Source organism: Pelobates fuscus, chromosome 7 (genome assembly GCF_036172605.1).
Source record: "Pelobates fuscus isolate aPelFus1 chromosome 7, aPelFus1.pri, whole genome shotgun sequence".
In the NCBI taxonomy this organism is placed as follows: Eukaryota; Metazoa; Chordata; class Amphibia; order Anura; family Pelobatidae; genus Pelobates; species Pelobates fuscus.
Window position 1 is genome coordinate 111,229,613 of NC_086323.1, and position 25,637 is coordinate 111,255,249.

Below are 25,637 nucleotides of genomic sequence, written 5' to 3' on the forward strand. Positions count from 1 at the left end.
TAATGTCATGTACCTCATCCACAAATTTCAGTGAGGTGTTCAAAATGGGAATGGTAGACAGAACCTCTGCTCAACTACTCCCAACCCCAACCCATGAGCTAAGTATAGATGCTACCTAAATTCTGCAGGCAGAGGAAGTAATATCAAATGAGACTATTAATATAAATCATAAGAGTATATTCTTACTTTAAAGTCAAGATACTCCAAGATATGAATTAGTTCCAGTTGCTGGATATGTGCAGTGAGTATGAACATATTGCACATATAAATAAATGAAATTATATATAGATGTAAAGCTCTGGGGGAAAAAAAAAATAGGAGACCACTGCGAAATGATCAGTTTATCTGGTATTACTATTTTTAGGTATATGTTTGAGTAAAATTGACATTTTTGATTTATTTTATAAACTACTGACAACATTTTTTCTAAAATCAATATTTGACGGAATAACCCTGATTTTCAGTCAGATGTTTATGCATCTTTGCATGCTTGCCACCAGTGTTTCACATTGCTGTTGGGTGATTTGATGTCGCTCTTGGCGCACACAATTCAAGCAGCCTGGCTTTGTTTGATAGCAAATTCCAGAGGTTCTCAATGGGTTTCAGGTTTGGAGATTGATCTGGATGTCTTCCATCCTTGATTTACCTGGCTGTGTGGAAACATTGATAGAGCAGAAGGAAGCAAGTTTTTTTTTTCCAAGAAAACATTGTATGTGACTTGATTGATGTGAACATTTCCAGCCTTGCTGAAGCACCCCCAGATCATCATCAATCCTCCACCAAATTCACAATGGGTGAAAGACACTGTGGCTTGTAGACCTATTCAGATCTCTGTCTAACCATTAGACAACCAGGTGTTGGGCAAAGCTGAAAACATTATGTTTTTTATGGTCTTTTGCAAATCTCATACTGGCTCATCTTTGCTACTCATCCTAGCTTTGCACAAATTTAGCCCTGCCCTTAGGAACCTGTTTTGAACTATCCTCGTGAGTTACTTCACTGCAGCTTCCATTTGCCTTTGCTGTTCTGTTTAGTAGGCCACTTCATGTCATCCTATTGTTATTAAGTGACATTCAACTGAGTTGACCGTGATGCCTGTCAGTGGAGACTAATTTTTGCCCTCTGCCAGTCTGTAGCTTTTTTTGTCCCAAATGTCTGGTGCTTGACTGTGTGCTAATAAACTACCATCTTTTACATTTTAAAAATGGAAGGAACTTGTCGAACACTGTATCTCTCTTCCAGTAAATCCAGACTTGAACCCTTCCTTTCCTCACTCAAATACTACTAGCATTGTTTTTGACATCCAGTTGGTACTAATCAGTTGGTCAATAAGAGATCCGTGTGAACTAAGCTTCTGACTTGACTCCACCCTACAGCCCATCACCGTCTTCTTATTTCTGTATAGTATTTAAAAGTAATGCTAAGGAGAAAGAGGGCACATAATACATTGATTGGCTTTGGGGCAGAGTCAAGTCAGAAGCTCAGCTCACACTAATCGTTTAACAACTGAGATAAGTACTTGCAGTCAGGAAGATGTCTGGTTTAGGGAGGTGTGGTAGGTGTGGTAGGTGTTATGCTGCAGAAAGCTGCAAAAAAAAAAAAAATTAAGCAAAACTAAACAGATTTGTATGTGGAGTAAAATACATTTATTTAAGGCCAATGCCTATCAAATGCAAATGTTAGTGCTCGGGTGTGCTGTGTCACTTTTACTATAATTGCCCCTTTCCAATGGTTCTTCCTCTCCACAGTTGATTGGAAATACTACTCAGAAGTTCCATTATATATGTCCTGATCTCTATACACAATGTTATCAACATGTGAGAATGTATGACACATTTCCTACAAAACCTAGAGTAAGTTACAAGAAATCGGCTAGCAAGCATAAGGAATATTGTTTATTTCACCTGAACATTTTCCACATTAGAACTATGGCTTGAAATGCTCTCTTCCTGAAGAACATGCTCTGGAATCTTAGTTACTGGTAGTGTTCCCAGATAATTACTGGAGGCTGTAGAGAAAAAGTAGAAAAACATCTAACGTATGTGAGTGTTCATTGTTTTTGTTATAACAGAAATGGTAGACCTGTAAATGTCCACTAGTTGCTGGCTAAATGCAAACTGTCAAACTAAATTACCAGCTACTGTGGTTGGTTATGTGAACCCAAATGCAGTTAGGCTTCTAATCTTCAAAGTTCACATGTATGTAATATATATGACAATAGAAATAATAACTTACCGTCCAAATGAACATGAATTTTTGTACAGGAGGAAAATGAGTAGTACCTTTTTCTGGCATCCTGAGTGAATTTTGTGGCAAAATTGGATAGTCAGGAATATAACATCTAATAGGTGTCATGATATGTGAGCACGGGGGGTGTACCAGAAGTGCCTGGGCACATCGTAATGCAGGGCTAAGTTCAGTGTCTGCATGCAGAGGGTGGAGACACTGAATGGCAGTGCTGCCCACTGTGCAACACTGCCCCAGGAAGCACCTCTAGTAGCCATCTGAGGAGTGGCCAGAGGAGTTATCACTAGGCTGTAATGTAGACTACTGCAAAAAGCCTGATGGGAATGATTCTACTCACCACAACAAATACAATAAGGCTATAGTTGTTCTGGTGACTATAGTGTCCCTTTAACGGATAATGTATTGTTTCAGCTCACATCAGAGCCTTTATCAAGCCACAGAAGCCTCCCAGTCCTGTTAGTATACCATTCATGAGGAACTTGGCTGTTCCAGCACCAGGAAATTGTTTTCTTATGTGTCATGTCTTCTCTTTTTGCTCTTGCATTACTGGTCTAAAATAGTAACATACAAACAGACAGGGCCACCATCGGGAGGGTATTGCTGCAGTAATTGGACTGCTCACACAAAAAGCCCCAAGGATGCTTTAGTAATGTGGTCCAGTTGGGGAGATATCAAATATTTTTCCAGATCAAACTGTATTAAAGACCTCCATCCGATCAGGCTCCTTACATGTGTACATTGCACGCTTTCTGTAAACTCTGTACACACTGTACTCAAAGCTGGGAGGAATAGAATTTCTTTGCAGTGTCATAATACCCAGCACACAGAAAGCAGCATAGACATGCAAGAGGGGTCATCTGAGAACCTGCCTGCTCACCACTGGACCTTAAGGAATCTACTCTATTGCAATCAAAAGGGTGTCTATGCCTTACAATAAATGTGTGCCTTTGAGTGTATTGGGTGTCTGTGCCTGGGAGTGTGTGTGTCTGGCAGTGCGTATAATTGTGAGTGTCTGAAAGTGTGAATCTTGGTGTGTCTGAGATGCATAGTAGGTAGAGTATACATTTGTGTGGGGGAATATGTTGCTTTGTGCAAGTTCATGTGTGTGTGCACATTTCTGGGAGAATATAACTAGGGTAAGTGGTGTTTAAAACTTGCCAACATTTCTCTGGGCAGTCCTGAAAAGAGAAATACAATTTTTGACACATATAGTAGGTATAATGAAGATAGAAGCCGCACCTAATGCCAGCAGCCACCCGTTTGTCTGGAACAGGACCAGCAATCCCCCAACGATAAGACAAAACAAGAAATTCTCCAGCCACTCAAAGTGTTCTTTTCTGTCTTGTTAAAACTGCCTACGACTTGAACAGCAACATTTCGACCTGCTATGAGGGCTTTGTCGAGCTTGTCAAGGCGGCTTGAACACCTTGAGTGCCTGGAGAATTTCTTGTTTTGACATATAGTAGGTATGACAAAAGTAGAGCGTCAAATATTAACATATTGATATATGGGAGATAAATGAGATTTGTAGCAATACATTCTCATAATATATGATGCCCATACACATTGGTAGTTATAATAAACAAATGTATTATACAAGGTGTTTATCAATCAAATAATGCATCATAAATAATCCCTGTGATAAACTCCCCTTTTCCTGTGAGTTTGCCACGAGTTTTTGGAGGGGCGTGGTTGCCAGCCTCTGGCCCCAGGACTATGGCCCATGTATTAGACTGGGATACAGACTGGAGAAAAGGCTTTTGTTTGTGTCTTCTTCCCCAGTTCAGTCTATAGGACTACCGAATGGATTGTGCCTATGGTGTTCATTTATACGAGCAAACTACCGAACAGCCAGACCACACACAAGTGGAGTGTGTCCCTCATTTACCTCCCAGGAGCTGCGGTTAACCGCAGCTAATTGACAAATGGCTGGGTGGTCGGCGTTCGTATGGTCGAACACGTGGCGGTGGCCATCTTGTTTAGTCGAATGCGTTGAGCGGTGTTTGGTCGTCGAGTTCATGGAACTCAAATCGGACACGCGACGGCACAAACACCACTGAACTTCCTCCAGAACCTCCAGAACTTCGAAGCTTCGACGGGAGTCAAACAGCGTTTGACAATTCGAACGCCACTTTGACTTTGGCTATTGGCATGAACTTCCCCATTCGTGCTTTCGAATGGAACTCAACTATGGGAAATAGACCGGCCGCACAGCCAAAATCTGTGGAACTGTTTTGGGCAGGAAAGCCATGCTGCGGTCGGTCAAAAGAAACTGCCATAAACACTTGAACCCCATGGCGATTTGACTATGTTCGTGGGATCTGAGCACTGTTCAGATATATTGAGCGCTCAGATCCAAGCTATCTAGGGATATGTGGGGGTTCAGTTCTGTGGAATATAAGTTATGTATTTTTTTTAAGTTTCCTACGGCCACTTAAGCCAATTATCTCCAGGATAGAGGGGAGGGATTTAACTGTGTATGTGGGAGTGTTACTATGTTAATTAGTGTTCCCATTGGTTTGTGTCCCTTTTGTTCCTGTGTTCCATCAGGTCCAGGGGGTGTGCCTCTGGCCTGAAAATGTGTATAAAAGAAATGCCTTTGTGCTCAATAAAACAGATCATCTTGTACCTTCATGAAGTTTCGGCTCATGTTTGGGGGATTGGAGAACTACACTCTGGTGATTGCTATAATCACTATACTCCCCAGGGTATAATCACTAAGCTCTGGTAAGAGCTTGTTCCTGTTCCTGCTCTCTGGATTTAAGAGAGGTCTGCCTACTGGAAGCTGGGCCCTGGTCTTGGGTCCATAGTGGGTGGAGACGGCGAGACCCTAACTAAGCGGTGGCGGTTCGTGGCGTCTGCGTGGTTATGGTGTCTGGTGGAGTGCTTGGAGCCCTCGGGAAGCAGTAGGAGCATCCGTCAATGGAAGGTACCCAGTCGGGGTGCCAGGTGTTCTGTTACAGTGGTGGCAGCGGTGGGATGCCATCCTAGAGCGAGGAAAAGCAGCTTGGAGACACCGGTATCATATGAACTCTAATTGAGGGCAAGGCTAGTATCCGTACAGTGCCCCTGGCTACAGCAGTATGGAATCGGCTAGTTTTCAGACAGCGTTCCATGACGAGGAGGAGTTTCTCTGGAGGTTGCAGCAACACTTGGCCCAACAGGATGGGCCTGTATCAGAGGAGGGCATACTGGACTGGAGAGATGCTACTCGAAAGGAGATGTGGTACGAGGCCCTGGAGGACGTACAGCGTCGGCACGGTAAGTCTCCCCAGTGATGAGCAGCGGCTACAGAAGCGTGTGGCGATACGAATGGGTCTCTTGGGAGCACAGCCCCAGGAGGAGTGGGTGAAGGAGCTCGAGTACCGGGTATGGCAGGAGCTTTGGCTAGACAACACCTACCAGGCCCTATGGTGGTATATGGTGCGGCAGACCCCCTAGACGGCCGAGCACGACTGGCCCGAAGGTGACAATTTCGATGGCCCTGGTCTACTTTGGGATGCCCTGGAGGAAGACATTGATTTCGGCAGCACAGAGGAGTCTAGATTCTGGGACATCTATGACTACAGGGTGGGCATGCATATTTGGGCTGATGCCAGCGAGGTGAGATGAGACATGACTCACCTGGTAACAATGGAGTGGGAGCTGGAGCAGAACTACCAACACCTGCTCAGCTTAATTCGGCTCCAATCTACCCGACAGGCAGAACCGGATTTACCACCCTTCAGCTGGGAAGATCTCCAGACAGCAGGTAGAGATGAGACTGAGGTCTCTCCACCGGCCCTACAGGGATGCTGGGCGGCCAGCCCAGATCCCCAGCTACAGCCGGAGCTACCAAGAGAGGAGACAGTCGGTCTCTCTCCCCAGCGGCAGGGTGAATCCCTTTACGTACTGATTGACACTAAGCATTCCACAGCTGGTTCATACCCCCAGGAGAGTTTAGTTGCAGAACAGGACTCTATTTTTATAACCTGTTTGCTAAGTGTGTGCTAACTTTAACTTTATGTTAATGTAATGGACTACCTGGTACCCCGGCTCGGTACCTCTGTCAAGCACGCTTTCCAGCTTTAACTGGGACACCCGTAGCACTTGAGGAGTCAGTCGCCGCTGGTTGACAGGGGGCTATCCAGAGTTTCCCACCCTGGAACAGGGTCCTGTGCTACAGCTAAAGTGATTAAGCTCTCCCGCAGAATGTGTAGCTGTTTAGTTGTCTAACCCAAACACTAGCTGAGACTTAGTGAAGGGTGAATAAGAAATGCTTTTATTGAACACAACACAGGTATATATAAGAGTAATCACAACAGGGGGTCATCAAACTAAACAATAGAAGTCACTCCTTGGAGTCTTGGTGTCTATGGCAGAATTAGGTCAAGAGCCCATAATTGAATTACCTGCCTGACACCAAGATCCATTGCACAATAGCTATTGTATAATAAACTAATTATCTTCCCTTCTATGTTTCTGTTATACCTTTTACACACAGACATGCTAACACAATTTACTCCCATAGTACAAGAAAACTCCCAAAACACACTAAAACCTTCTATAAAGCAGACGAAAGGGGTCTCTGAAACAATGAGACAATGCTCTTCTGGGAAAATAACAAGGAAAGAGGGGGAGAAGAATACATAACAAACAAATACATTACACACCCTGTACCTATAATGGGCACAGGGTGATTAAAACATAGGAGTAATCTGGGGACCTACATAAAGTGTCCATCTTCAGTCCCCAGTGATGGTGACTACCATCACAGTTAACATTGGAGGTTGTGCCAACGATAACTTGTAACATTGGCTTATTCTATAATAATATTATTATTTACTTTACTACATTTAATAAATATTTACATGCATTTTAGTGATTAGTGAACCTTAATTTAGTGCACTTCTGTCCCTACTTTGTTTACTCTACTCTTTAAAATTAATATTTTTGATTCAAAAAGGTGTGTGATACTTAATGGGCTAAACTTAGTTATGCATTGCATTCCAATTGAAAGCCAAAACACAAATTTTTATACATGAATTTCAATTGGTACTGAAGAGGTAAACTAGTTATTCATATCTTGAAACCCATTATCTGTTTGAGTTTTTTTTTGTCTAATTGCATTTAACTTCAGAAGATACTATTTGCCTTAATTTTTTCAAAGGTGAAGGATCAACTTTAATGTTCTGAAAGTAGGCACAGAATTTTGTAAACAATCGGTATTCTGCTCTTGTAAGCACTTAGTCGAAAGTAGTTTGATATAATCAGTTTTCTCTACCTAAATTGCTGTGGACTTTACAAATAATAATATTTTCATTGTGTTTCATCTATAATAACGTCAAGCATACACAAAGTATACTCTGTGAATGCCAAATTAAATCTCTCAATCAGCAGGGAATATAGTCCTATAATCTGTGCCTTTTTATTTGATTACATGTTTATACTTTTGTGAAACTGTTCCTTTCCTTAATTGGACTTTTCATCAATCTCATCATCCTTTACAACTCGCTAAAAGATGATTACTATATGTTCTCTCCATTTTTACTTTTTACAACTGAACAATTATGAAAGCTAAAATTGTTTAAATAAATATCACTCGATAGGAACATGACATTTTAGTTTTGAAATGCTTGATGAAACCCATCAGAAAACATAAAAATAGATGCCTATTCCAGTTCAATTAGGAGGGCGTTGCTGCATGGGAATGAGTGCACAAAACCACCATACACCATGCTGTCTGCCGGAAATCAACACTAGAAGAGCAGCAGAGAAAAAAAAAGAGTAAGGGAGACAGCAATGCATGCGAAAACTGCACAGGTGACAGCATGCCATAAGAAGTAGGTCAGGTGTAGGAAATTAGAAAACTGTGTCACTGTGAGTATGCAATAAATCGGAATGGCTTCCTCATAGTATGCAGTAAATGAGAAATATGTTATGCTAAGTATGCAGTGTAGAAATAAGAACTGCGAGTATTAGTGAAGGTTTAAGTGAATGAGAACAGAGTGTGAGTATGCAGTGTTATGGGCATTAAACATTTGGTGAAAACTGCATCATAATTAGTTTGCAATAAGTGAGAACTACCTCAGTGAACTATAGTAAGGCTTGATTCAGTGAGTGTGTAGTAATCAAGAAATGATTCAGTGAGCAGCAGCAGAACCACCACCTGTGCAAGCAGAAGAGACCTATCGGATGGCCCATGCACTTAGGGCCACCCGATGGCATGTATCATTAGCGGCTCGGATGCGCACTGCAGGGTTTTAACAACGCTACCGGCCCCTTTAGGAGGAAGTGAGAGCCTGTCCCTCCCTCGCATCTAAAAGAGTCCGAGTCACACGGGAGGGAGAGCAGGAGAAGAGGGCAGAGAGAAAGAGAAGAGAACTGAGAGATCCGGCCAACCTCTGACTCCCAACAGCCTCAGCAAGCAAACTGACCCCAGGGAAGTCACCCTCCCGCACTCAAAAGGTAGGAAACTGGAGGATGGCTACAAAAGTGTAATTTTTGATCAGCATGTGTTTCAGTGTTTGTATCTGCTTGTCAGTGTGTGTTTCTGTATATTTGCATATATGCCAGTACCTATATCTGTGGTTTGTATCTGTGTTTGTATCTGTGTGTGTGCCTGTATGTGTTTCTGTGTATTCACATGTACGTCAGTGTGTATATATGTGTATCTACATGTGTGTATCTGTATGTCTATCTGCATGTGTATCAGTGTTTGTATCTGTGTCTGTATATCTGAATATGTGTATCTTTGTGTCTATATATCTGTAAGTGTCAGTGCTTGTAGTTGTGTGTCTGTTTATCTGCATGTGTGTTAGCATGTGTATCTATGTGTCTGTAAATTTGAAAATGCCAGTGTTTCTACCTGTGTCGGTGTATGTATCTGTGTGTCTGTGTATCTGCATGTGTGTCAGAGTTTGTATATGTGTAGCAATGTATATGCACATGTGCATTGAAACACCACCGCTGCATTCAAACGTCAATACTACATTAAAACACACCCCTTCTTTCGCTACACATACTCTTTACAAAAACATGCTTAGATTCAAACACACAACGACTATTCAGTGCTAAATACAAAGCTGCAAGGGTGTGCAAATGGTAGATCCCCAGCAAAGCATAGTGGGAGTTTTACAACAGATGGGCACCTTTTGCCCATCCTTGCAATGGGGGGGGACCCCCAAAAAAACAAAAGCTTGCACCAGCTTGCACTCTATGTTAGTTCCACCACTGACAGTCAGTAGTAAGCATCTATATGAGTTCTCAATAAATGACAATTGCTCCCGGGTGAATATGCAATAAAATTATGTCACAGTGAGTACGTAGCAAGTGAAGACTGCATTAGTGTGAAAATGTAATAAGCGAGAACTGCATCAGGGTGAGCAGATAAGCACTGTGTCTAGAGCAGTGTGTAATAGGTAGGAGCAGTCCAAGAGTGATATAGCTCTCCATATTTTAAAAGGCCAAATGGGACACTTTTGTTATATAAGGCCTGGTTGATTGAATGTTGCTGATCTTGTATCCTGCTTCTGGAATGGTGGTGCAGAGTTTTCAGATAATGGCTGTCCTACCAACTCCTGGATTTTTGTGAGGTATGAGAAGCCCTAAAGATGCAGGATGGTAAAAGGTGCATAGGTTTGCTGCACATTGTTGTGAAATGTGCACAGTTGTCAGTCGTCTCATTTTTGCCAGAACTGTCCCAAGTTTTGGGCTCCTGTCCCGGCATAAATGGTCCTCAGGACTTATTCCACACACCTGGAAACCAGAGAGAGCTGTTCCATGTGCAGCAGATGTGTTGGGATTTAGTTATTAAACTTCCCTTTCTCCCAGCACACACAGAGCTGCGTAATGATGCAAGAGAGAGGAGAAAGGAATTAAGTTACTTGCTCCATAACTAATAAATTCTGCAACTATTGAACTGTACTTTGAACAAAGCTTACTTCTATCAAGGGTAGAGGGTCTGTGTATAAAAAACATGTAACCCTATTGCTACTTTATGACTTCCTCCTCTTGTAACTTCTACTTGCATGGTTTTTCCTGTAATACTGTGCTTGAACCTATCTCAGTGCTGGCTGCCTACATGCTCCTGTTGGGAAAGTGCCCACTGATTGCATAAAACATTTGGAAAGATGCCTCCTCTGCACTCACAGAGAGCTCTTTTGATAAAACTATTTTAATAGAATATATTTATAATATATTTATTTTGAGGACCCTAAATCTTGGTTCATATTTGTTAATATACTCTGCTTTAACGCTCTTATAGAACCTTCGTCATGTCAATCATGCAATGATATCTAAACCATTGTCCTTAATGAGTTAATATTGTAAATTTAGGTACGTGTAACAGTGTGTGTATGTATATTTTTGAGCGTATGAGTGTTTTTTATGTGTGTGGCGAACAGAACCTCGCCACGGGCTCCTGGAGGAGCCTGCTTGCCAGCCTCCTGTCTCAGGACTATGGGCCCTGCAATATACCTTGCCCAATGCACTTTAAAAGGCTCTGTTCATGTGAATTATGTACTTCAGAAAAAGAGGCTGACCATAAGCCCTAATTCCCTGGAACTGTTTTAGGCATAGAACCATGTGCACGGTCAGTCAAAATTATGACTTTCATGGAAATCCCAAACCCCTGAACCGATCTGGGTAAATTTTGGATATGTTGGTCCCCCAGATCGGGGCTATCAAGGGATGTTACTTTTGTGGGGTTTCCATGTGTTTTGGGGGTACTTTTGGGGTGTTGTTAACATTTATGTTTTCTGTGCCTGGAGATATTTGAGTTAAGTACAGTTCCTGACTCAATTATCTCTCAGGCACAGGAGAGGGATTATCCTGTTTTGTGTGGGAGTGTCCTGGACCTGAGAGCCAATGTAATTACAGTGTGTACTTTGTCATAGTCCCCTCTCAGATCCAGTGGGGAATGCCCCTAGAATATGCTAGAGTAAACCCCTTGCATGGGGACCTGCATATAAGGCCAGTTGTGGCTGCCATTAAATGAGTTCCTCTTTGCCCTCAACATAGAGCCTCGTCTCATGTGTGGAGGGAACAGCTATATTCACTCTGAGGATTGCTATATGTAGCGGACTGGACCCTGCACCAGAGTCTGCCCCAGTTTCCTGGAGGGGACTGCTTGCTCGCCTCCTGCCATGTGATTATGGTCCCTGGGAGATTGGGCCATTTAAAAACAGTATTCGGCCCTAACAGAGTGCATGTCACTCATTCTGGCCCTTTAAATACAGTGGGGCCATTCGGTACTTGCCCTGTGTGAGCGGTGATACCCCAGATAGCTATGCCAGGGAGCCTATTCATATAATGAAAGACTATGGGAAAGACTTTAGCTCCATGGCGATTAAACTGTATTCGTGTGGTCTGGGTGCCATTCACCTAATAATGTGCACCCAGACCTGAGCTATCTGGGGATATGTAACATGTCTGTGTTTGGTGTAATAAAAGGGACTTTATATATTTTAAAACATAATCCTGTATTTAGGTCCCCACATGTGTACTGGAGTTTTGTCTTTGACCTGGGAGATAATTGGATTACTTCTCCAATTATCTCTAGGGCAAAAGGGAGGAAGCCAGAATGCATTGTGGGGATGTTTTACTTTTACTGTTTGAGCCAGATTAAAATACTGCCAGCCAGGGGGAACAAAAGATAATTTTACTAACTTTTGAACCCCTGGTCTGATTCATGCCATGTTTTAATATGTTGTTCCCCTGAATGGATTGATTGTGGATATGTATTTTTATGTGAATGTGATGTATGGTTTTAAAGTTACAGAGTATGTGTGGAAACTGTATTTTTACTGTATGTAATAATTATGTTAACTGCTTATCTGAGGGGAGGGGATGTGTGGGTTGTACTGTTACTTGATTGGGTTTTTTATGCCTCCCCCTGGGTGTGTCCTGTATGTGCACAACCGTAATAAAAACCAGGCTGGGAGTGCCAGCCTCAGTTCCTGCTTAACCCTCAAAGTGAAGTGTCGTCTCATTATTGGGGGAGGATTTATTGTATGCTGTTCCAGTTTGACTGCTAGGAGTGTAAACCTATTCGTATGGTTTCCTATTCAACTGTCTACAGCAGGGGTAGGCAACCTACGGCACTAGTGCCATGCACGGCACTCGAGGTGCCTTTGCACGGCACTCAAGGGTACAAGAGCCAAACAGGCTCTGGCCTGTCAGGAGTCCCAGTGAAACTTCAAATATCTGTTAATATGAAAAGGTGGTGAAGGACAATCCTCCATTTATGCATTGCAGCACGCAGAGGAAGTGATCTCAGATCACTTCCTCCCAGCACTTGTGAATAGGAATCCACACTGAAGTAGAGCAGCCCACAGCCTCCTGTTGCAGCTTCTGTCCTTGAGCTGTACCTGGCCAGCCTGGTCCCCACTAAAACCCATGGAAGCCTCAGAGCTGCAGAATAACCCTCCCCTCATTCAAATAATACAAACACACACACAGTCTGCACAAACACAACACCACCAACAATCCACATACATGCACACAACCCCACATACAGCCTCTCACATGCAATACCCCAAACAGCCCCACACATACACACACTACCAAATACACAATGTGACATATCCATCCACACACAATTCCACAAACAGCCCCCATACACAGCCCAAATTCATAGGTATTATACATGATACCACAAACTATTAATGAACATATACAATATAATAGCTCATATACGCACAAATACAATGATACAAAGCAAATGCAGTATAAATAACACAAGCAGAATATGGCAACATACACACCTCAATTTAAAGAAATAGGACCGGCACGCTACAGGACATCACAATCATATTTTGGCACAGTGCTGCTAAAAGGTTGCCTACCCCTGGTCTACAGCATTCATATGCTTGAGAGGATTTATACGCTTCTCTGATTCGGTGGTTGTGGTGTCTGCTGCAGTGCTTGGAGTCCTCAGGAAACGCTAGGAGCATCCATTAACGGAGGTACCCAGTCGGGGTGCCAGGCGATCCGTTACACTATACTCATTATACTCCCTTGGATTATAATCACTAGCTCTTGTAAGAGCTATCCTGCTATACTCTCTGGAGCAGGAGAGGTCTACCCAATGGAAGCTGGATGCCTGTCTTGGGTCCAGGGTGGGTGAAGGACAACGAGACCTCAACCAACGCTGGCTGTGGGGACTATGGTGGTTATGGTGTCTGGTGGAGTGTCTTGGAAGTACTCGGAGGTACTAGGAAGCAGCGACTGGCTTTTCTATATTATTCTCTGTTCCTAAAAGTCTTGCTATTTTTATTGTTTTCAAGACAAATCATGTCCAAGATAAAAAATAAAGACCCTGAAATTAACCCCAGTTTTAGTCTCATCTCTGATCTGATCAGTAGCATCACACACATACATACAGAAACACATACAAACACAGACACACACACACCGACACATACATATAAAACACACACACATACAGACACAAACATACATACAAACACATACATACCGACACATACATACACACACTCATACAGAGACATCCATACAGAAACAGGCACACACACATGCTAAATGTTTTAGTCACTCTCCTGTTTCCTAACCTTTAGGTGCAGGAGAGTGACTTCCCTGGGGTCCACTGGTTGGCTCCAGCTGATGGGCGTCAGAGTTCCCACTCTGACTCCCTCCTCTTCTCGCGTAGCTCTTGGTGATTGCTGGTAGGAAATGACAAGGGCAGTCACTTCCTTCCAGCATCTGACATCATCCGAGGGGGCCTGGTCGCATTGTTAAAGCGCCTCAGCGCTGACCGGGCCCACTGTAAATTCATTGCCATTCGGTGACCCATGCTGTTAGGGCCTCTTCAATGCTGCTACGGCGATGCATTATATGGCGGCCGGGCACCCCTGTCGAAGAGGGTGCCACTGACAGCGACTTAGTGCAGAGGGATTTCGGAGTTGGAATAGGACAAGTAATTAAAAGGTTTTTCAACCCTTTACAATGCAGGGGTGGTTGCCGCGGGGGCTGAGGTACACTACACATAGTGATAGGAAAAACAATATATCTTTATTCCTAACACTAAAGTGTTCCTTTAAAACGAAAATGGTTTAACACTGAATGGAGGGGCAGTGCTAGGGGACTCCAGGCACTATAATCAATGCAATGAAATTAAATTATTATAGGGCCTACAGGTTGAGGTCATTATTATTTTTTTTGCTGACCGCTTCACTTTTTTTTTTGCTAAAATTGACATTCTTGTTGTCCCTGCAAATATAAAGTAGCAAAGTTGTGCATCATGTGTGCTCACAACTTCTAAAGGGATGTAAGGCTACTTTACTGACAATGGCTAGGAGAAGCCATAATCAGCATATGGGTGAAAGCAGACCAACATTCTCATGAGGAAAAAAAATGTTCTGGACAAGTGACTTAAATCGTCTGATTTTAATATATTTGTAGATCAAGAATATAAACTCATGTCTTCTAATTCTTGTGAATCTCTCTTAGACCATGTTTTTGGATCTTTATCTATAATCTTTATCTAAAGTAGATCCACTTTGGTGTGCCCCTTTCAAAACAATTATATGCATTTATAGCTGACCTGCGTCCCATTGACTATCTTGACTGCCAAATGAAAAGATTTGCAACATTCTCATTCTCATTGTTTCAGCTTTTTCACGCTCCAAATGTAATTTCTCTTTAGTCAACAAAAAGTCCATAATTATTCTTGACTTTCTTTGCACATGAATGCCTATAGAAAAAAGGAGTACTTAATTGTTTACAAATCTAATAATCATTTTACAAATACTATACATTTCTACTACAATAAAGATTAATTAGAATGGGACTTGGCATACAATGCTTAATGAGTGAGAGAAAGGGAGAGAAGAAGAACCAATCATTACAAGGCAAATCCTTAAAGAGATTTTCCTTAAAGGAACACTATAGCATTATAAATACAAATCTTCCTAACATTATAGTGCCCCTTTAACCATGTGTGAAAGGGTTAAAAACACTGTAAAACAGTTACCTAATTCTAGCACTGAGGGACAGTCTCCTTCTCCCATTAAACCTATTCTCTGTTGTGCCATATGAGGAATTCGGGAGGAAGAAGGGGGATGGAGACCATCTCTAGGAGTGAAAACTTTGGCAGCAGTAATCCATATAGACATACTTAAAATGCAATATCTCCTCAACACCCCTTTTTTAATAGAACAGAGGATAGCTAGAGGACACAGACAACATTCCGGCATTTGCTTCCGACCACAGTTCACAGTGGGACTGTGTCTACATTTCCTTGATCAGTTTCTTAGAAGCCCTATTACTGGTGTCAGGATCCTATCCTGACAACTCAAATAATGTTTATTTTCTTTTGTTTTATTTTTCACCAATACCAGTTTCTCACCACTAGTGGCCTCCCTAGCCACTAGTCACCTCAGTCTCTCTCGCCTGCATAGCATGATGGTCCAAGTCTGCTATAAAAGGCCAAACCCAACTAAAAGGGGTTGCCTTTACAATGAGAGAAGTTGTGTTCTGCTCCTGGCTCCTACTGAAACTTGTTTATGGTCTGATACAGAAAAACATCTGTTCCTGGCTCAAACTGATTCCCGATAATCTGCTTAACTCTGATTTCCTTTAATCAATCCTGAATCATCCAAACATCCTGATTTAATTCAAACTGGACTTTGTTTTCTAATATTCCTTATTTGCTTTGGATCTAACCTGCTTGAACTTTACTAACCATCATATTAATTGCAACTCTCCTGGAAAACCCTGAATCCCATATAGGGTAGTCCTCCAAACTAAAGAGACTGTCCACCTTAACTTAGAACCAACCTGAATTCCATTATTCCTTTATTATGCTGCTTATTATTGTCTAATATGTTTACTTGTTACCTATTATTTCACTGATAAGTTTCCCTTTCTCCTTTAAACCTGCTTTGGGGCATAATGCCTAAACTTGTTTTTCTTCTTCTACTACTCTATTTATCTTTATTATTCCTTTTCTCTTTATATCCTTTTATTCTTATTGTTACCTTTGTCTAAACCATGTCTAATAACTCAAATAAACTACCTGAAGTCAAGCCCAGCATAAGTCTCCTCTCTGACCTGCTCAGAAGCATGACATCTGGTCTCCTGGTACAGGGTCTTTGGGCATGGTTCCCCTACAGTTTTCCTTGTTTCTTGCTCTATCTTCTTTCTTCACTTATACTCCTCATTCACTACCCATTTTCCTCCACATGGACGCACAGGAGTTGATCATAGTATCCATTAATGCAAAGGGCCTGTTCTCCCCAAATAAGAGAGCGAAGGCTCTATGAGATATAAAATGCAGAGGGAAGCTATTGCCTTTTTCCAAGAAACCTACTTTAAGGCCAAAGAGCATCACGCTTCTCTAACTGCCACTAACCCTTGGGGTTTTTTGCTCATAATCCAGAAGTCTTTACACAAGGGGTAGCTATTGTACTTGCATCACATATCCCCTTTGTTCTTACTGAGGAACTTGCACACCCTGAGGGTAGATACTTCTTTTTGAAAGGGAAAACATGTGACATCATGTTCACTTTTGCGAATTGCTATCTAACCTAACAGAGGACAAAAGCCCTTTCTAAGAATTCTGAGAGAACTAAAGTTCTTTAGTGATGACACCCTAGTAGTGGGAGGTTACTTCAACCTACCGCTAGATCCACTCGTAAATACATCCACAAGAAAGTCACATCTCCCAGGAAACTGTTGGAGAGGATTTTGAGCCCTTCTCCTAGAGCATCAATTAATAGACTGTTGGAGAACCGTCAACACTACAGATAGGGATTAGACTTTTTAATCACCCCTTCTAATGCCTACTCGCATTTTAACAATTTTTTTATGCACCATGAGCCCCTCAATCTACTTTATGGTTCTATGACTGCCAAAATAACATGGAAATATCATGCCCCCTTTTCTCTCACATTCATCTGATACATGCACAGACCTAAAACCTGTGCATGGAAGCTTCATGAATAACTATTGGATGGCACTCTAAAAGTAGAACAGAATCGCAGCCACCTAACTCAATTTTTAAATACAAATGAAACACCATCCATCAATTTGGACCCACTATGAAGTCCATAAATGAGAGTCCTTCTAATTATAAGGACACTATAGTCACCAGAACAACTACAGCTTATTGAATTTGTTCTGGTGAGTAGAATCATTAGCTTCAGGCTTTTTGCTGTAAACACTGTCTTTTCAGAGAAAATGCAGTGTTTACATTACAGCCTAGTGATAACTTCACTGGCCACTCCTCTGATAGCTGTAATAGCTGAGATCCTTCCTGGGTCATGGCTGCCTAAAATGCACCCAAACATTCATTATCTCCTCCCCCTGCATGCAGACACTGAACTTTCCTCATAGAAATTCATTGATTCATCTCTATAAGGAGATGCTGATTGGCCAGGGCTGTGTTTGAATCATGCTGGCTCTGCCCCTGATCTGCCTCCTTGTCAGTCTCAACCAATCCTATGGGGAAGCATTGTGATCAGGGCCGGATTAACATAGGGGCTGATGGAACTGTAGCTCCAGGCCCAAGCCCATGGAATAGGCCCATTGATTTAAAAAATAAAAAACACTTATTTTATTTTATTTTTTTACACACACTACTCTTAGGGTTGCCAGGTATTTCTCAGGTATTTCTTACTTAGGGTTGCCAGATATTTCTCAGAAGTATTTCTCAAGTATTTGAGGCTGCCTAGCCAGTGTCGGTAATGCAGTAATACCGGTAATACAAATGTCAGTCTAAGTATAAACAGAGATTATTCTGCAACACCAGCGTCAGCCAGTAGGGGTCGCTGTGTGCGTGGAGAGAGGCAGAGATAAGAAGTTACAGCATCTCCCTCCCTGCTCTACTCACTGATCCGCGGGGAGCAGCTCTGCACAGAGAGTCCAGACAGCAGCTCTGAGCCTGCAGAGACAGTTAACAGCTCAGGTAAGTGTGGGATGGGGGGGAAAGCTGCAGGGAGACATGGGGACACAAGCACTATAGGACACTTGGAGACACTAGGGGACACTGAGACATGTGGACACAGTGAGACATGGGGACACTGAGATACTAGGGGACACTGGGAGACATAGGGACACTTGGGAACACTGAGACACTAGGGGGCACTGGGAGACCTGGGGACACAGACACTAGGGGAACTGTGAGAGATATAGGGGCACTTGGTGATACTGAGACACTAGGGGGCACTTGGAGACCTGAGGACACTAAGATACTAGGGGAAACATTGAGACATGGGGACGGTGAGAGACTTGGGGACACTAAGACATTAGGACACTAAGAGACTTGGGGACACAGTGGCCCCTAGTCGCTCAGTGTCCCCTGGTCTCTCAGTGTCCCCATGTCTCCCAGCCAGTGTCCCCATGTCTCCCATTGTCCCTGGTGTCTCTGAGTCCCTTAGTCTCTCAGTGTCCCCTAGTCTCTCAGTGTTCCCATGTCTCACAGTGTTCCCATGTCTCACAGTGTCCCCTAGTGTCATGGGGACACTGGGAGAAATGGGGACAGAGACTCTAAGGGACACTGGGAGACATGGGAATACAAACACTAGGAGACACTGGGTGACATGGGGACATTGAGACACTGTTCGACCTTTAGACCTAGGAGACATGGGGCACTCCCAGTGTCCCCATGTCTCCCAGCCAGTGTCCCTAGTATCTCAGTGTCCCCATGTGTCCCTGGTGTCTCTCAGTGTCCATAGTGTGCCAGTGTCCGTGTTTCCTAGTCTCCCAAAGCCTTCTAGTCTCCCAGTGCCCAAATGTCTCCCAGTGTCTCAGTGTCCCCTAGCATAAAATAAAAAAGTCAGGCTCTTCCTGTGATAGATTTAAGCAGGTTTATTGGACACCACAACGTTTCAACCTGTACCCAGGTCTTTATCAAGTCTCCAGTGTCCCCTATGTATCACAATGTCCCCTATGTATCACAGTGTCTCAGTGCCCCATGTCTCCCAGTGTCCCCCAAGTGTCTCAGTGCCCCCTAGTATAAAAGAAAAAAATCTCAGGCACTCACTGTGATAGATTTAAGCAGATTTATTGGACACCGCAACGTTTTGACCTGTAGCCAGGTTTTTATCAAGTCTCCAGTGTCCCCAATATATCACAGTGTCCCCTATGTATCACAGTGTCTCAGTGCCCCATGTCTCCCAGTGCCCCATGTCTCCCAGTGCCCCCTCATGTCTCAAAGTCACCCAGTGTCCCCAGGTCTCCCAGTTTCAGAGTAAAACATTTAATTATACAGTAAGCATACTCACATGCAGACACAGAAAATCTCACTGACACACACAAGCTCATTGATACACAGCCTCATAGACAAACAATCTCACTAATATACATAAGCTCATTGACATAAAAACACAAGCTCACTCACTAGCAGGCACACACACACACAGCTTAATTTAGTGGTTCTGGTGTCTATAGCCTGTCCCTGTCGGCTTTTGAATGTAAACACTGACTTTTCAGAGAAAAGGCAGTGTTTACATTGCTTCCTAGTGACACCTCTAGTGACAGACACTCAGACGGTCACTAGAGGAGCTTTCTGTGTCAGTGCGGATTGGCTGAGATCATCAAGCTTTATGATCTCAGTCATAGAGGCAGGGCCAGTCGAGGGGAGACCAGCAAGACGTTGGAAAAAAAAAAGGTAAGTAAAACACTATTTCTAAAAACACACACAGACACCATGACTAACACAAACACACACCATGACAGACATACCATGACACCGACCGACACACACACACACACACCCACCATGACAGAGACACACCGTGACACAGACACACATACACCATGATACAGACACACCGTGACACAGACACACACATGACACACACACATGACACACTGACAGACATACTTTTTGCTACCTGTGGGTGGGCAGACAGATATGTGTGCTCGCGGCCGCATGGAGAACACTAGGGGACATTGAGAGACATTGGGATCAGGGCCGGACTGGCCCACCGGGATACCGGGAAATTTCCCGGTGGGCCGTCGGCACCTGGGGACGGGGAGACAATTCGGTGACCTGCGGCCGCATGGAGAACTTGAATGGCGGCCGCAGGGGAAGCTCTTCTGGTGGCCGCTGGGGGAGCAGGCTGTTCTGTCTCTGCTTCGCAGCCCTCGCGCGCAGCTTAATGAGACCAGGGCCGGAATATGACGGCATATTCCGGCCCCGGTCTCTTTCTAGCGCGCAAGGGCGGGGGAGCAGAGACAGGACAGCCTGCTCCCCCAGCGGCCACCAGCAGGTCACCGAATTGTCTCCCCGGCCCCAGGTGCCGACGGCCCACCAGGAAATTTCCCGGTATCCCGGTGGGCCAGTCCGGCCCTGATCCCAGTGTCCCAATGTCTCTCAATGTCCCCTAGGGTCCTGGAACTGGGGACGCAGACACTAGGGGACTGGGAGACATGGGGACACAGACATGCCCCCTTTTTGGGTATGCTCGCCCCTTCCGGCAGTTCTTGTAATGTGATTTGCATCAGTGGCCCACCCTTTTACCCTGTCCATAGACTTCCTGCTTTATTGGACACTGCTGTTAGGAGGTATGGATTTACTTGAAAGATGAAAGCATGAGATTAGCATAGGGTATGTGTTTTCGAATAGCTGCATCCAGCACCATCTCCATCAGATACATGACGCTTGAGAGGTAGGAATGTTTTAGTGTTTTTGGTCGATAAAATTTTGTAATTAGGCCCATCATAATTGTCAGCAACAGGCCCACTGGGCTCTTAATCTGGCCCTGATTGTGATTGGATCAGGCCACCACTTTTGATGTCAGCAGACAGTTTGTTTTTTTCTGAGGCAAACAGCATGCAGAGTTACAGCTTCGGGCTTGAATACAGTAAGATTGTGTTATATTTATGGAGGCATGAGGGGCCCAGGGGGGGCTAGATGGTGGTTTTAACACTATAGGGTCAGGAATACATGTGTGTGTTCCTGACCCTATAGTGATCCTTTAAACACGCCACAACCTGCAAGAAGCAAAATAGACTGTCCAAATTAAATATCCCAAAGCGCTAAGATAAAGGCCATACGTAAACAAAAACTTTCATATTACTCCTACTAGAAACTTATCACGCTAAGCTCATTCCTCAACACACAAATTTCTCAACACATTCCTCAACTGACAAATTCAACTTGCTTTTCACAGAGGCCAAAAGCATCAGGATGACGAAAGTTCTGCACAAGAACTGAAACGTTGATACTTTGTGGCAGTTGCTGAATAAAAGCCAAGTTATTTTTTCACCATATTTTTTGAAGTCCTTGGAGTGCTATTTTCTACTATTTTGTTATATATATATATATATATATATATATATATATATATATATATATATAAAAAAATCGGCATCACTCAAAGGACTTCAAATGTCAATAAAACATTACTAATACATGCCCAGAAACATCAACATTTCAACCCTACAGGGTCATTATCAAATGATTTGATTGCCTTGATACTGGGGGCCTTTTTTACCCAAATAAAATTTTAATAAATAAATAAACACTAAAAAAAACAGAAGACGACTTGTCTTCTTCACTATTATTGCCAATATTGCCATTTATATAGCGCCAACAGATTTCGGAGCACTTTACAATATTATGAGAGGGATAATTTAACTATAAATAGGACAATTACAAGAAAACTTACAGGAACGATAGGTTGAAGAGGACCCTGCTCAAACAAGCTTACAGTCTATAGAACGTGGGTGTATAAAACACAATAGGAAAGGATATAGAAATCAAACAAGGTGGGAGTGAAGCAGAGCTGGAGGAGTGAGTAAAGTGCTGCCCTTTAGGAGAGCGCAAGAGACAGAGGTGTAACAGTCACCTGGGGACTTATGTAACAGTTTAACAGGAGTTGGAGCCCAGTTGCAGAAGATGGCAAAGGGAGGAGGCAAAAAACAGAAGCGCAGCACAGATTAAGGGGAAATCCAAAGGCAGGGTCAGATGAGAAGCAGAAGTCAGGGTTGGCAGCGGAGTAACAAAGTCAGTAAATCAGGCAGAGGTCAGAGTCCAGGAAATCAGTCAGTAGTGAAGCAAAGATCCGGCAGGAAAAACCAAACAGGCAAAATGACCAGATCCTAGGTTTCAGGCAGGGCTGGCTTTTACAGCCTGCTAATTAGGTGCAGCTGACCCCAATTGGAAAAAGGCTGCAGGTGGGTCAGCACTGCTTAATCCAGGCAAGGGATCAGAAAGCAGAATAATACAAACAATACTAAAGCCCCTTGGTGGATATCATGGCAGAGAACTTGACTGGGATGCTGGAGCTGTGCGTTCAAACCCAGCCAGGTCTCTTAAAGGGGGGTCACGCCCTGGAGCTGTCTGGAGGGCTCTGGTTGTGCCGTGACATGAGGTAGAGGTTACTCTGGGAGGCCATAAGCGTTCATAAAGAGATGGGTTTTATGGCACTTCTTAAATGATTGAAGACTAGGGGAGAGTCTGATGGCGGTAGGTGGGCTATTCCATAGGAAGGGAGACGCCCACGAGAAGTCCTGCAAGCGTGAGTCAGCCATATGGGTGCGAGTAGCGGACAGAAGAAGGTCACAGGCAGAGCGGAGAGACCGAGAAGGGGCATACCTACACAGCCAATGTAAGGACTGACAGAGGTGTGAGGTGTGAGAGGACTGACTAGAGAGGAAAATCAGTCTGGTGGCAGCATTCATTGATGACTGTAGCGGGGCAACAAGGCTTTTGGGAAGACCAATTAGGAGAGGGTTACAATAATCCATGCGGGAAATTACTAGAGCATGTATCTTGCTTTATTATCTCTAATACTTCAGACAATCACCAAAGCATATAATGTCCCCACACCATTTTATCCCCTTGTAAATTCTTTACATATGTATATACCGGGAGATCATTCTTACACATATTGTTGGTGAACAAATATCAAAGTATCTCCAAACTCTGAAAGTCTGGTATCCACAGCATTTTGTATACATTATTATGAGGATACCACAGCAATTCTGATGTACAAATATTTTGTTGGAAAATGGTGGTCTTTTGTGATTCGCAACCATTCCATATTGTGGAAGTACTTCTGCTGGGAAATGTATGCTTGGTAGTGCGTTCCTTTTTCTACACAGCTAAATGGATTTAAGCGGAAACAATTCACCGGAACTAGCCAAGGGAGCACAGGGAGCTAGCAGCCACACACCATAGTAATTTTGTAGCAAAAATAAACCAAAAATCCATCCTCAGCACACCTCTGCTTTCAAGAGCGGTTACTGTAACCTATGACAAATATATTAATTCTACCTTACATGTTTTATTTCCTCTAGGTATGGAACAAAAGATACCTTTTATCAGAAGAAATAAAAGTTCAATTTTAAGTGATCCACCTCTCATGTTTCTAGAAACCGGGGGAGTGCTTAGGACGTATTTCTCTGTTGTCGAAACTGTTGTGCCATAGTAAAATAAATAAAGTCATTAATTGTGTTTTAGATATTATGTATCAATATTTTGCAACTTATTTTTGCAATTTCAAAATATTAAATGTTATAATATTCTATAGAGTCGAGTGATACACAGACTTATGTTTTACTGAATCTCATGCAGCTAAGATCATTGCCATTTTTTCTCCATATTCATTTCTTTATTCTGCAATCCTTTCCTTCATAGTCTGATAATTCTATTTTAAAAAAATGAAAATAAAAAAATGAACAGTATTTAGGATTTTTATTTACCTTGATCTCTTCCAGCTTCATCAATGTATTTAAAATCTTTCAAAAGATAAATGAAATATATATTTTCGTAGCAATGCTTAATGAGTCGTTTGGACCCATTCTTGATTAAGAAATCAAGAAGTGTTAGAGATTTGTAGACATGCCGCCAGTTTTTTCCATTGTCATTCATTCGCTGCCACAACATTTGCATGATCTCTGGCAATGACTCAGTTTGGTAAGTCATGTTTGCTATTTCCCACAACAGAGTTCCTGAAGGTCCCCAGGGATCATTCGATGTGGCTTCTCTAACTTTAACCACTGCATTTGAATAGCGTCTCACAAAGTTCTTCAGTTTCCTACAAAATGCCATAAAGCAAATATCTCTTCACAATTGATTGATTCACAATGTTGCTCCAATTTCCATATAAACTGTAAAATACAAATTAAAATATATATTTCAGTAGATAATTATGGAAGGTAACACAATAACATGAAAGGTGATGAAACGCCTGGATAGAGAAATGAGCACTATTATTTATATATGCCAAAAATTGATTGACTTGTGAAGGGAGAGACCATATCCTTCAATAGATTCAATGAAAAGTCTATATATTTGCTGGCAATTCTATATAGATGAATTTTGCTCTTCTGTTAGTTAATGCAATTGTATTAACCAATGAAACTTTAATTAAATTTACTTGCCCTAGTATTATCTTTTTTTAACGCTAGTCTACTAGGGCCAGGTCACAATCAGAAAACATTTCTGTAAATATGTTGGATATATATATATACACACACACACACACACATTTACACATACACAAAGTGTATTTAAATATTAATATATAATTATATATATATTAATATCAAAATACACGTAGAAGGATATTGATTAAATATATAATTATATATATATTTATATATAATAAAAAATTATGTAAATACGTTAAAAAATAAAAATAAAACAATAATAAAAATATATATATGTGTGTAATTTCATTCTAACTGTATTTTGATAATAATATAGATATATATATATATTGATATCAAAATACACGTAGAACGAAATAATATATATATCTATATACATAAGTATATATGTATATATCACTATATGTATACATATATATATATAAATAAAAATAATTTTAAAAAATGATATATATATATATATATATATATATAAAATAATTTTACACATATATTTATATAATAATTTAACATAATTAGGTCCTTTTATTAATTACAATTTGCAGGACCTGCCTGACAACCCAGGCCGAAAGTATAGGGAATTTAATTTTCTAGCACTATATTTAACCCTATAACTTTCCATGACACCATAAAACTTGTACATGGGTGGTACTGTTTTACTCGGGAGACATCGCTGAACACAAATATTTGTGTTTCAAAACCGTAAAAAGTATTACAACGATGATATCGTCAGTAAAAGTGACGTTTTATGCATTTTTCACACATAAACGGCACTTACACTGACGATCTTATTGCTCGAATACTTTTTACTGTTTTGAAACACAAATATTTGTGTTCAGCAAAGTCTCCTGAGTATAACAGTACCCCTTATGTACAGGTTTTATGGTGTTTTCAAAAGTTACATAGTCAAATATAAGGCTTGCGTTTCAGTTTTTTCACAATGAAATTCGCCAGATTGGTTATGTTACCTTTGAGACCGTATGGTAGCCCAGGAATAAGAATTACCCCCATGCTGGCATACCATTTGCAAAAGTAGACAACCCAAG

The 25,637-nt window shown here is 42.1% G+C and overlaps 1 protein-coding gene across 1 annotated transcript; it reads right to left on the minus strand.

Moving 5' to 3' along the window:
- Positions 1 to 1,571: 1,571 nt before the first annotated feature.
- On the minus strand, positions 1,572 to 24,250 carry ENTHD1 (ENTH domain containing 1). The gene is made up of 4 exons (XM_063428098.1): positions 23,902 to 24,250; positions 14,792 to 14,941; positions 1,905 to 2,008; positions 1,572 to 1,586 (listed from the first exon to the last, which is right to left on the minus strand). The coding sequence occupies exons 1-4, from the start codon at positions 24,248 to 24,250 to the stop codon at positions 1,572 to 1,574; spliced, it is 618 nt and encodes a 205-aa protein (XP_063284168.1).
- Between the last annotated feature and the right edge of the window lie 1,387 nt (positions 24,251 to 25,637).